The sequence below is a fragment of the Patella vulgata genome, chromosome 6 (genome assembly GCF_932274485.2).
Source record: "Patella vulgata chromosome 6, xgPatVulg1.2, whole genome shotgun sequence".
NCBI classification, from domain to species: domain Eukaryota; kingdom Metazoa; phylum Mollusca; class Gastropoda; family Patellidae; genus Patella; species Patella vulgata.
Window position 1 is genome coordinate 25174449 of NC_065884.2, and position 14146 is coordinate 25188594.

Consider the following 14146-nt stretch of genomic DNA (forward strand, 5'->3'; position numbering starts at 1 on the left):
ATTATCGGAAATCGCTAAAATTCAATAGGCTTTTTTGTCTCATGGCCTTAAACACTGTTCATGAATTTAAAGTCAATCGGATATTAACTTTAGCCTCTAGAGCGTCCACAAGCAATTGTGGACGCCGGCCGGCGGACGGGTGGGGGCGACGCCAATATACGACCACATTTTAATGTGGGCAGATAAAAACTAGATAATGTAGCCTACATGGAATATTTGCTGAAATTTTCAGTCAAATTGATCCACTCTGAACCGAGAATTTAGCGATTGAATCTTCGGTCTAGCCTCGATCATCATTACTAAAGTCCGTAGATAAAAAAAAACATAGTCTCAATCATCCATTTCATGATTTAATCATGAATGAAAGTTGAGCAGCAAATCTGATCGATGATATCGAGAGTTGATTATGGTCTGGATAAGTTAATTTATGTCTAATTAATAATTTGGATAACTTTTCAGGCCTAAAGAAAGACCTGCAACAGGGCAGATTTAGATCTTGCATAATGTATGTTTAATATTACATGTTTATAATTTTAATTTTTTATTGTAGTTTAACATCTTGCAAGGGGTTAAAGTTCATTACAAGTTTTATTAATGCACTATATAGCAAATAAAGAAAAGACAACAAATATTTAATTTCAAAGTGATTCATTCATTTGTTAATCTACACATATCTATTTATTATATTTACAGTAATACATACATGGTCATCTCTGTAGTAGGTAAGTTACATAATAAATATTTTTTCCTAAAACATGACATTGTGTAAATAAAATTTATAAATTATTACACAATCAAATATATATTATCGGGATGGAAATTAGCAGAATTCATCATCTGGGTTTTTTGTTTTCATTTTACAAATTAGCAACAAGACCAGAATCAGGCGCACTGGTTCTGATAATACTCTGTATGTCTTTAAATTTTGGATGATCTTTGTCTGCTACTAACTGTAGCAAAATAGCCTCACTTGTTGTTACTGTTGCTCCAGCTAGCTGAAATCTCTGAAATAAGTAGTTAGAAGATTCCATTAGAAGTAGATCATATATGTAACATAAAGTAAATGCGTTATTTTTATTGCCGACATGTTTCATACAATTTTTAAAGTAATGTAGGTAACTAGGTATAGAAACAATAGTATGACGTAATTACGTGATTATAGTGGAGAATATGCATTATGCAAATGGATTCAAATCAAACCATGTAATTTCGGTTTATATTGTTTCTATACCTAGTTACCTATGTTAGTTATTGGATTATGGATTAAACATTAGATTAATGATAAAATGGTAGATATTGGAGGTGTGTGGGGGGGGGGGGTATGATTTCAATTCTACTTTCAGTTTCTTCGACCTCTTATTTATTCAGCAAAATATTTTATCTTATGTTCTTTGCAATGTAGAAGGTTTACAACAATAAGTATACCTGTAAAGCAAACATTCTATCCATTTGACTTCTAGATGAACAGCCATCTGCAACTACATGGACCTCATATTCTTTAGACAGTAAATCAAGCACAGTTTGTTGTATACATACATGAGTCTAAAAATAATATAGTGCACAGTTTGTTATATACATACATGAGTCTAAAAATATAATAGTGCATATTTAAATTTTATGACTGATGTTTAAGGATAATATAAAAGCTATGACATACCAAATAGTATTTGAAGTGCCATTCAACTGTATGCGTCTTGTGTAACCTATCATTTATTCTTAACAGTGTTTAGTTTATAGATTTTTCAATACTGCAGGTGTACATTTTTCTTGTATTCGTTAGCTAACCATCCTAACTGAAGTGACCAATGAAAGAAACCCACTCACCTCGATGCCAAATAAAACAACATGTTTTAATGAACCATTCCTGAGTGTTTTCATTGTTTCTTCAACTTCTGGTAACACCATACTAAATTTTGTTTTGGGAAAAACTTGGGTGGCATGGGAAATGTCCAACTCGTTCACAGTATTACCAAGGCCTTTAGGATACTGAAAAAAGAAAAACCTCAATAAAAGCAAGATTACTTAAAAGTCTCTGATCATCAATTTTATTTTTCGGACAATATCTAATTTTTCATGGTTTAATCCATGCTCACGGATTAATCCATGCTTAAGTAATTTGATTATTTAACATTTAAGACAAAAAATCAAAATATCAATAATAGATAACATTGGATTCATTTGGATTAAAAAGAGGCCCAGTAAAATATATCAGCAAAAATTACAGATGGCATGTCTTTTGATTTTAACTGTATTCTCTAGAGCTTCCACAATAAAACCATCTTAACTGTGCGAGCCAAAAGAAAGGAGCCTGTATATAAAATGTAACATATTTACCTGTTCTGTTACGATCAATGGTATATCTAATATCTTGCTTCCTGCTACCTATAATAAATTAGTATTACACACTGAAAGTAGGGTATTCTGGAAATTATAACACTGCCCTGTGTATATCATAGCATGTTGGGCCACCTCCAGTGACATTAGACGGGTAACGACGAGAGCTTGTGGCATTAGAAAAGATAACAGTCGATTTTTAAAAGGTTCATTTCGTTGAGGTACATGTACATATTCCATTTTCATGTGGAGGTATATTGTCGTCGCCCCTGTCCATCCGTCCGTTCATATTTTGTTTGTGGACACTCTACAGGTCACAATTTTTATCTGATTTTAACGGAACTTGAAATATCGGTGTATCTCAAAAAGATATTGGTTTCTTTCGAAATTGCCATGTATCGGACAGTAACTTCATGAATTATGGCCCCTGATTGTACGAAAAATCATGTTTTTAGCTCGTGGATACTGTAGAAGTCACAATTTTTATCCGATTTTGATGAAACTTGATATTTATGTTTATAACCCAAAGATCTCGGTTCCTTTTGATATTCGTGCATATCAGACAGTAACTTCATGGATTATGGCCCCTTTAAACCTTGACAGAACCCAGTCGCCCTACTTAAGATATAACTAGAATAACAAATCAATGCAATTCCTCACTTTATACAGAGGGTCGCTAAAACTGATACCACACCCCTTTGCATCATGAAATAAAATGGGGTTTAATGTCCTACTTTTCTGCACCGACTAATGAAGACAAGCATAGCCTACGCCATACAGTGAGCTGTGAGGGAAATTTTTCCACGGGGAATCTGTGCTAAGGTGGGCCTACCTTATTGAATTCCAACAAGGGTTTTGTTTTTACATACATGCCAATGTGTACACAGGACTTCAAATTTCCATCCCATCCAAATGGTTAGATGCTGTCCCTGCTAGGCCCTCTGTCCTGCACTCTACCTCCTCCACAACTTATAAGGGGAAACCATGCCGGAAAATCATTCCTTCAGAGAACCAACAATAAAAGGAATGAATAACAGAAATAAAGATGTAACAACGCCACCATACCGGACAACATACCCAAATGGAAGGAAGAATGGACCAGGACTCATACTCACCAACAAAGCCCCAAGGTAGAGTTGCGCACCGCCCTGCCATTCTACCGGACAGAACGACCAGACCAACCCAAACGACCCAAAATATATATATATGTACATAATATGTCTATGTCTGTGAAAATGTCCGTCTTTGTCCACGTCTGTTCCGTCAAATCGCATGCTTGTGAACGCCTACTGGCACCTGTCTCGTCCTTTGCACATGTTATCCTACTGTTGTTTATTGTCCTATGTACATATATATGAAAACCTAACTATCCTATTATTTCTCACTAGTCACATTGTAAATTAATGCACCTTGTACACATAACACGTCATTGTCTGCGATATCACCTCGGTGGAAGCGGACGTAAAATACAACTAACTTATCATCATCGGAAAATCATGAGGCTAAGGTAAGCTTACTCTCTCGGGCAACACCGTCAGTGGACCCGAGGTCTCCTTGTTAGCGATCCACAGCGGCTTCCAATTGGGATCACACAATTAAATATAACAATTTAAAAGAAGTGACTAAAATAGCCACGTTGAGGCCACACAGCTTATCTTATATATAGGCCCAGACCTTCATGATTAATATTGTAATATGCTCCTTCGTCCTTACCAATCGTTTGGCAACCTCCGTTATTTCTGCAAAATACTTAATTGACGGTCGAAATTTTTCTTGCATATCACAAAGAAAGAACGCAGTTTGATTTAGCTTGATGTTTCCCAATTTTCTTAAGCCTGCCATTGCGTAAAAACTGTTGCGATCACTCCTTATCACAAAATAATTTGGGAGAGATCAAAGGGTAATGTTTATATACAATACACCGAGTTTGATTTTCAAACATAGAAGAGTAGTTCCGGAAAGGGGGTATCATTGTTTTATGTATTAGCCTTTGTTAAACGCGTATCTTATGCCTTATTAAGTTGTAACATTATTTTATATGAATAATTACATAATAAACAATTAAAAGAGATGCAAAAACATTAAGTTACTCATAATTATTCAACCATGAAATCTTTTTGCACTAAATGTGAACGTACTGCTCCCTTACTTTCGTTTTCGTGAAATAAGTTGCTCATCAAAAATTAAAGAATTTAGAAGAATAGTTTATTATGAAATAAATGGCGACAATTGTACCTAACAATTTTTTGCCAGATAGACTTGACTGCGTTTACACGAAATGTTATTGGTAATATCAAAGAAAATCATCAGAAATGGACTAAACTCCTTTTCTATGAATATGATAATATTAATATATATTATAATGATAATAATAATTATAATGCTTTATTACACAACTGCATGACATATACACGGGTATGGTAAAGCATACAACACAAATTACAATATAATAATGATGATGATATTTAATTGATTATTATTATTTTGATGAAAATTTTATTAAAATGTATAGCCTAGGCCTACCTTTTAGTTTTGGCTTGTGAAACAATGTCAATAGCCCTGCCCTGCCTTGTCATGTATACTAATAATACTATACATACATATTACATTGTCTTGACAATTAAAAATGACTGCACATGTTCATGACCAATTAAAGATTGTAATATATACCAGTGTTTAACAGTAAGTGCAGGAGAACCCCACTACAGGTAAATGGTGTAAAACAAAACCTACAAAATTAACCTGAAGACAAGACAGAATACACAGACATTGCTCGAAATGAACAACCAATATCAAATCATGTGAATAAGTTCTAATGAAGTATGATTTAATTTTGATCAACTTCAAAAGGCATTTCTACCGTAGTCTAAATGTCTGACACATACTTTAATTCTGGTTGATGGTTTTTTAGATCATAAGTCCTTGACAGCTATGAGCAGTTTAGATGTTATAAGTCACATGGGTTTTACTATTTTCTGGAACCTTAACAGCTGCAAAAGAATCAGCCATATAAGTTATTGCATGAGAGGAATACAAATTATTTGTTTACTGGGTGATAATTTTAATTAGCTAAGCTGTCTTGTTTGGAATGAGTTAGAGCATTTATATTCCTAATTTGTGTTGCCTGTCTTTAAATCAGTATTAATAAGATATAAATTTTCACTTTTTCAGTGAAGAAAATGTATGGAAATTATGTGATTTCATAAAAGGCAGAACTCCAGATGTTCTATCCAACTGTTTCTGTGTTTTCATCTCAAATAAAAAAAGACAGGTAATTACTATGGTGATCAATTCAGGAACCATTCACAAAGTACACTTTGTATGGAACAAATCTGATATAATTCTTTTAATTTAGATTATTATGTAAAGAAAAAAAAATTGTCATTAGAACAATTTTATATGATCCCATTTTGATTAGATTTCACCACAGACATTTGATTTTTTTTTTTAGATACCTTTGTGGAGCCAGAAGCATAGTAAAAGGGATGATAAATTAGTTTTATGGGTATGTAAATATGTATGAATCACTACAGGGTATCATCAATGGTAGTTGCTTATAGTTGTGTCTGGTTCATAGAATCCCTCATGTTCCTGAAGCAACGACCGCAAGTTTTACAACATCAGATGTTGCTTGACTGGTCTGCAATTTCTAAACTTATAGCTATGTTACCTCTCTTTAACAAAGACACGTGAACGATAGCATCCAATCAGAGGTTGCGACACAAACACACTCAGATCAAACATGGCGACCTCCATGGAAATCTTGACATTGAATGAACCTTGAACTTTGCAACTCGATTATCACAGGTAGACATTTTAGCTGGAAAGCATGATAGTTGGTATTTGCGATAATCGAGGAATTTGATAGGCTCCCCAGCTGAGTCAGTATCCAATCGAAATTAGTGCCGAAATATGCAGGGTGTTATGTGAAGGGCTTGATAAGATGTACGGAATTAATGCAAGGTCAAGCCTTTTATTGAAGATGAGAATCCCTGGTCATGATCATATGTAACCATATATATATTCTAAATAATTTTGGCACTGTCTGTAGATTAATCATGAAGATATTGCTGGTTTCATCTAATTCTGCACATCAACCTACAATCTGTGCTTTTATGGGGGGGGGGGGGGATATATTTTTGTTTGCCTGGCAGCTGATATTTGTCTGCTGAATTTCAATGAACATTTTTATTAAAATAATTCCTAAATGCTTCCAAGAAAGATTTCCTCCCTTTAAGACACACTGACATAGATTTTGTTATTTAGCTGTATGCGAGCTAAATAATACCAAAGGGACAATACCACTCTTGTTGTAACTGAATAATATGTCCCAATCTTTATTCTGGTCAACAAATTGTACTATTTTAGAATATTTCAATTAATTGATGATACAAATTTCATCTTAACACACCTTATTTAAAAATTTTGAAAAATTCAACATAATGGTTTGAAATGTCTAACGTAAACCTTTTCAAATGAAACTTCAATTTAAAAATATTTTCGAACCCTGTGGACAAGTAAAATAGGATGTAATGGATAATTTATACAACAGGTAGGACACTTAAACAACTAGTACTTAGATAGAGATATTATTTATTTTCTGGAGCTTTCAAGCCAGCAAGAGTGTTATTGTCCCTTTAAACAATTATTTTTATGCATGTCTTTTTAGACTTTCACATTGTTTTTGTTATCATTTATTTCCAACTATGTGATTGCTTTGAAATGTAGGAGGGGTTGGATGGCTGAATGGTTAGCGTGCGCGCGCTGTATCATAAAGTCTGTCATTGAGTCGACTGGCGTGGTTTTGAATCCCCGGTTGTACGTGACAAGGAGTAGGGTCGCCTGTCCAACCTCGTGGGTTTTCTCCGGGTCCTCCGGTTCCCTCCCACTGCTAAAGACCCCTACGAATTATTGAAATAAAATTAAATCAAATGTTAGTCCCGAAATGACCTAGTTTGTGTCGAGTGGACGTTAAAACCCATTTCTCTCTCTCTGAAATGTGGATGTGAATAAAGCTATCTTCTCAATATGATTAAAACACAGATCCTATTTTGATTGGGTTTTTTTGGTCAAAATTTCGTTTTACTTGTCTTTACTACACTGAGATCTGAAAGAGTTGTTATATAACCCACATTCTGGATGATGTAAGGGATTAGCCAATGAAACGTTCTTTTGCGGCATTTTTTTGGCGTGAGGTGCATGGGACTGTGGGTAAACCACTAGAAACAACAACGCTGATTGATTAATCAATATCAGACGTCATAAGGTCAAAAGCCACTTGTATGACACCTGACTCGACCTTCCACAACAACTTGTCAGTTCTTCATGTAATGAAATATAGATCTGTATTTTAATCAGAACCCTTCGAGATTAGTTCTTAAATGTTTGGAAAATATCAGTTACAGTTAAAAATTGTTTTCGGAGGTTTAGTTTTTGATCAATATTATAATTTATATTTATTATGTTTCAGGACTATCATGTGATATTTGTCTTTAAAGATAACCATAAAGTTTTGGTATATGACCTTGACACAACCCTGACCTTTCCATGCTCTTCAGAACATTATATTATCTCTGCTATCAGAAGTGAAGAGAATTTGAATGAAGATTTTAGAAGGTATCATCATATAGCCAAAAATGAATAATTATATTAGGTCCAAACTGATTCCAAATAGAGCTCATTATCTGCCCCGGGTCTTTTATTTACGCTGCCAGATCTTGGTCATCCTCGGTATCCCCAGTGGTCTCATTCTGTTCTACTCCACTAACCACTGGGTAAATCTATGGGGGGGGGGCACATTTTCAAGTTAGTTGGCAAAGGGATATAACTCTCATCGGGTAAAGTAAGCAAAACGCAAAGGCACCCCTTTGAGAGACAAGGTTAGGAATTAGCCATAACATAGCCTAAATGAGAGAAGTCCAAATTATACTAAATGCGTATTTATTAACAACAAATCACAATTATTTTATAATATATTAATGAAGACTGGACAGGTGTTTATATATACGCTTCAAAAAAAGTAGGGGATATTGAAGTGCAAATACCTATGCAGGTTGTGATATGATAAATAGTCATGGACACTTGACATGCTTTGAGAGTATGTTCACAGATGAAGAACTTATCTCCCCAACAGAACCACTGAGCTGCACATGTGACACGCAATAGAGCCATACACATGGGAGGGGTTCATTGTCAAATTTGATACTTCAAGGAAGGGTTGATGAAAACTGTCGCATTCTAGTTTATCTATCCAGTTTGCTTTCCTATCAGTTCTTGCATAAGATTTACTGTTTAGCATATCTTTGCTTTAGTGTGTTACGTTTAATTTGATCGGGAGACGTGTTCGTCGATATCAACGTCAACCACAACACTGCAAGAATTGACTGTGGCACTGCAAGAGGAGTGGGTCAGATTGCCCCAAATCGTGATTAGACGGTTGATTAGGAGCATGCCACGACGAATTGCTGAATGTCTGAGGATTGGTGGAGCAATTACTCATTATTAAGAAATGAAATGAAATGAAATGAAATGAAATGGGGTTTAACGTCCTACTGTTCTGCTCCTAAACTGGGCTAATGAAGATGGGCATACACCATACAGTGTGCTATGAGGGAAATTTTGCCCGAGCAGTGGCACTATCGCCTACTCTTATATCGAATTCCAACTGCCAAGGGATCTTTTACGTGCATTCCAATGTATACACGGGACCTTGGTGTTTTGTCTCATCCGAAGGACTAGACAGCTGTCCTTGTCAGGCCCTCCGTCCTGCATCACTGACAAGGGGGAACCACACCGGAAAATCTGGATGAACTTTCTCGGCCAATGCAGGGATCGAACACCCGACCTCCAGGCTAGCGAGCCAGCGTCTTACCCACTTAGCCACGCGATCCCCCTCATTATTAAGACAAAAATTGGCCTGTTATTAACATACACTGGTTACCTCTAATAAAAACAGCAGTGCATTTCCGCAGTTTTGTATTGTTTCTGAATATCCCCTACGTTTTTTGAAGAGTATAATATGTAGGTTCAGGAGTTTTATTGAGAATTGTTGTTGTTCTTAATGTTTAACGTCCGCTTCCACCGAAGGTGATATCGCAGACAAGTCTTTATTTTTCATTATCTTAGCGCACACGCAGGGTCTTTCCTGTGGGAGGAAACCAGAGTACCCGGAGTAAACCCACGAGGTTGAGAAGGCGCCCCTATCTCCAAGCCACATACGCTCACACCTGGGATCGAAACCACAACCGCAAGCCAGAGGTGACCGACCAGCTAAAGGTCGAAGCGCGGCACTCTAGACCACTAGGCCATCCCAACACCCCTTTTTATTGAGAATCAAATTGCCAAATACAAGTTCAATAATAATAAACATAACAGAATGTTTAGCTACAATGAAGGCCAGGGCAGATAATTTGAAATCGTGGAAACCCTATAGATTAACCCACTGTTGATTTTCATGAAAGGTTGACAATATTTACTGGAGGCTTATTGTTACTTTGAAACCTTCATATTGGAAAAGCCTGTATATGACAATACATGTATATTATTAGTAATAGAAGCTTCAATTGATAGAACATAATTTTTGGTTCTTCCTTCCATGAAGGTTATTCCGAGTAATTAGTGCTGAGACATTCCTGAAAACTTTTGCATCAGATCGATGTCATATGATAAATATGAAAGATGGTAACTACTTATCTCCACCACCAGTCTATCCTCCAATCAAGACAGCAGGTAATTAGAGAAATCATCATAAAAATAATTGCCAAAAATATTTTGGATACTTGATTCACTCTTTATGCTTCTTTAAAGGTCTGTTTATTGTGCATTGTTTCAGGCATGACTTGTGCCATCGGGGAAATTTTTACTCCTATGATCATTAAATTTTCTGCCTCTTTTTTTTTGAGCAGGTAGACTAAAAGTAGGGCAATAGGCCACACCTGAATGAAAACAATTTAAATTTGCTAGTCTATTAGTATGTAATTCATTAGGATCTTGAAAACAATTTTTCCTCTAGTCTTAGTTTGTAGATAGGTTTTTGTTTGTGCAACTTTTTGTGTTTGTATAGCTGACAATTTTTGTCTTTGTACAGAAAATCAAAAAGAAGGTATTCATTTGATTAAATTTGATTATATTTATTTCAGAAAGCACCAATAATCTGGAAGATTTTATCTGTATGGATGAAGATGTAGGTGTTGGAACTGTGATGAACTACCAGCAATTCTGTGATAAATTTTTACGAGTCTAACTTCATATTTTACAATGAAGAAGAGACACTAGTTTTATAAGCAATTACAACTTTGTCATATGGATTTATAATATCTGGCCTTTCAGAATAAAATGTGTGTACAATCTAATTATTATGTTTGAGGCACTAGGAGGCAAAAAGGGATTCCAGCAAGGGTCACTATCCAGACATTATGTAAATTTTGTATGCTTTTAGTTGAAGTTGTGTTTGCTCTGTTAGTTTTGAAGTTGATTTATATTGTTTGAATGAATTAGTGTTGTCTTAGTCATATTTAATTCATTTGTCAGGGTTGATTTATATTGTTCGAATATATTAATGTTGTCTTAGTTATATTTTATTCAATTTAGCAGAATTCCTGATTCCTTGAATTTTCTTAATTTTTGAATTTCATATCTCTCACCTTGTTAGACAGTATTTTTCTTCAAAATACTAGAAATTGATATCTTTTTTCTTAAAATAAAGTTCTCTTGTTGGTTTGATGCATGTCTATTCAGTTAAACAATTTAAAACTGATTTGGTTTAATCACCTTATTGTTATTTCTTGAATATGTACACCAGTCTGATTTGAATACAGTTAATTTCTGTTATGTTGAAATTTTTGTTTAAACTTCAAAGGTCAGATGAATGATTATTTATTTCTTAGTGTTCTTGAAATATTATTATGCAAATATTTTGATATATGCCAATGTTTAAATCATGTTATATACAATTTTTGCTTGTTTATTCATACATATTTACTGTAATACCTTTTCGAAATATGACTTGTTTACAAGAAGATATTCTGTAAGCTAATCCACATTATTGAAATGTAGGGCTGTGTATTGCAACCCAAAATCATATTGCATTATATTGTAAAACCCTATTTTTGATAGATGAGGTTTCAATAGACACAATATTGCATATTACCAATAATTAACATACACTTTTGTGATGCTATTGTCAACTGATAGAAAGTGTGTTTTGATATAAATAGAATGAAAACCATAAGAAATGTATTTGCAAACAAAAGTAGAGTGAAAATATTGATATGCCAAATTACGTGTTTCAAAACACATTGCAGAGGATCTGTATCAATATATATATTGGCCCTAGTAACATGCAAGAAACTGTCTTCCAAATTTTCGATGAAAAAGCCTATTGGTTACATTGATGCCTTTATATGTATATTTATATTTCAAAGAAAGAAATCACCTTTTATGTGATTTTTTAAAAAATATTTGTGCCATGTGCAGACATAGAAACTACTGGGTGCTAAATCATAAAAAAACAGTGAGATTTATTGATTTGTATTTTGGAACAGACTGGTGTCTTGCTTCTATGGTTTCATCTTTCTGCCTTTGCGAGTTGAATTACAAATATTGTTAAATTTTGATGTATAGGTGAATAACAAATATTTTGTATTTGGAATCTCTAGTACCGGTATATTTACATCAATAAAATATTTTAATCTTTATATATATATAGTAAATATGTTGTGTTGTTTAAGTTACGATTGTATCTTTTTAAGATTTATACTGCTGCATGTTGCAAATGTAACTTAATAAGCGACACCTCTCTTATGGTAAAAAATAAAGCATTAAATTGTTGATGCGGATCTATATTCAGTTTATTTCAATTAACTTATGGTTAAAATCTTCATGTTAACCACAGCTGTTAAAGGTATTTACCTCAAATTTGTATTTGATTGAGGAGAGTTAAGGTACCTGAGCTGAAGGCTTCCATTACTTCTTACACAATTGGCTGTGTATTGATAATAAAGTATACATTTTTGAGAAGCTGAGGAAATGTGTTGTTAAAATGTTTGACCGCATGTATAGATTTATCTATTGTGAGAATAATGTAGACATGACAAACAAATTATAGAAAAATAACATTTTTTCTTTATGCTTAATAAGGTACCTTAATTTTAAGGTTGATCTTTTACATTAAAGTCTCTAAATGCCATTTAAGCAATTACACAATCCATTGCAGACTATGATATTATGAAAGTTGAATTTCTAAAGGTAATATTAGACGCAAAATTGGTTTAATTCTGTTCAGTAGTTACAAGGATATGATGCACTGAAAATTTGTCAAAATGCTGCATAAACGGGATTTGGTCAAAAGTCAACTCAACCTAACTTGAGATAATTCCAATTGGGATGTTATTTACAGTTGATATTTTGATTTTGTTTTCTTAATTAAATGTTAAATAACCAATATGAGTACATTTTAGCTTGGATTAAACAGTGGAAAATTTTCCATTTTCCAAAAAATGCAAATGACGCACAGAAACTTTAAGTTCTGAATTGGGTATTTATTTCAGAGAGTTTTTGGGCATAAGACTTCTTAAAATTGAGATGGTTTTCTACTATAGCCTTTTAATTGACTAAGTTTACCTTTAAAATAAATAAATTAGATTAGCTTAGGAGAAAATTGTTAATTTTACAACTGCAGTTAACTGAGGTGGTTATCTACTATAGCTTTTTAACTGAATAAAGTTTAGCTTTAAAATATGAAAGGTATACCTTAGATTAAGAGAAAATTGTAACTTTTACAACTGCAGTTAACTGAATATTTTATTAGTATGTGGAGAATATTGACTATACTAAAAGTTTGTTTTTACCATGACTTTATCTGTCAAATGGTAAAAGCATCATGTTGAAATGATTGATTTTATCCATGAGAAATTAATTTAGAAAGATATCCTTGTCACAAATTTTTTTTACACAAGATTTAATCAAATTGACACTACTTAATTAATATATCACCCAATTTGAAGAGGTGGCACCCTTTTACAGCTAATTAATGTGCATAGTTGATGTTTAAGTATTTTATTATTAAGAATTATATTAAAAAAATTGGAAAAAATTTGTTGTTGTTTAATGGTATTTTTGTATCAAATTCAATATCACAGAGACCTTATTTTACTAAAACCTAATTATGTTAGGGTTTTTACACCCTTACATAGCCACCACACTTTAATGATCTGAAAAAATAATTCTGTTTCTTTGCAAAAATGCTTTTTTCAGTTAAAATTTCCAGCAATATATTAAGGCAAAATTTTTATAGCTTTTCTAATTATATCCTGCCTTGCAAAAGCATAATGCATAGCCAGTCATGTGTTGTTTTAATTAACCAGTGAGGTCAAGCTTGTCTTACCTACCTTCAAATTGTCTCAGATTATGGTGGGTGGGTTTGGGACACCTTCATATTTCCATATCGTGGTTTCCAGAACCCTCCCTTAATTCCCCTCTTTCGCATGGTCACAATTTTTGTTTAGTTTTTTGTTAAGAATTGAAGTACACTGTTTGAATTCTATCTTTCTGTCAGGTTTTGGTGAATGTTCATGATTAATAGATGGAAGGGTAATGCCAAATGGGCCTAACGGGGTGAAACTCTAGAGTAATCTATAGCTCTTGTCATGTAAAACTACTTTCAAAAATACCTCCTTACAATTCTGGTAACTTTTAATAAATCATCTCTATAGTATTAAGTGAAGGAGTTCCGCACTACACATACACCAAACCCACAAGACAAACACACGAACAAGACACAATATACACAGACATTGCAAACAAGGCCTATATC

The 14146-nt window shown here is 33.8% G+C and overlaps 2 protein-coding genes across 2 annotated transcripts; one reads left to right on the forward strand and one right to left on the reverse strand.

The window, feature by feature from the left end:
• Positions 1-631: 631 nt before the first annotated feature.
• On the reverse strand, positions 632-4277 carry LOC126823386 (isochorismatase domain-containing protein 1). The gene is made up of 5 exons (XM_050552205.2): positions 4048-4277; positions 2335-2382; positions 1825-1986; positions 1426-1542; positions 632-1004 (listed from the first exon to the last, which is right to left on the reverse strand). Exons 1-5 carry the CDS (start codon positions 4174-4176, stop codon positions 858-860), a joined length of 603 nt encoding a protein of 200 aa, XP_050408162.1. The 5' UTR covers positions 4177-4277; the 3' UTR covers positions 632-857.
• A 206-nt stretch (positions 4278-4483) lies between these two features.
• Positions 4484-13420, forward strand: LOC126823387 (protein N-terminal glutamine amidohydrolase). Its single transcript, XM_050552206.2, has 6 exons — positions 4484-4621; positions 5506-5605; positions 5786-5839; positions 7805-7950; positions 9935-10062; positions 10473-13420. The coding sequence occupies exons 1-6, from the start codon at positions 4554-4556 to the stop codon at positions 10574-10576; spliced, it is 600 nt and encodes a 199-aa protein (XP_050408163.1). The 5' UTR covers positions 4484-4553; the 3' UTR covers positions 10577-13420.
• Positions 13421-14146: the final 726 nt, after the last annotated feature.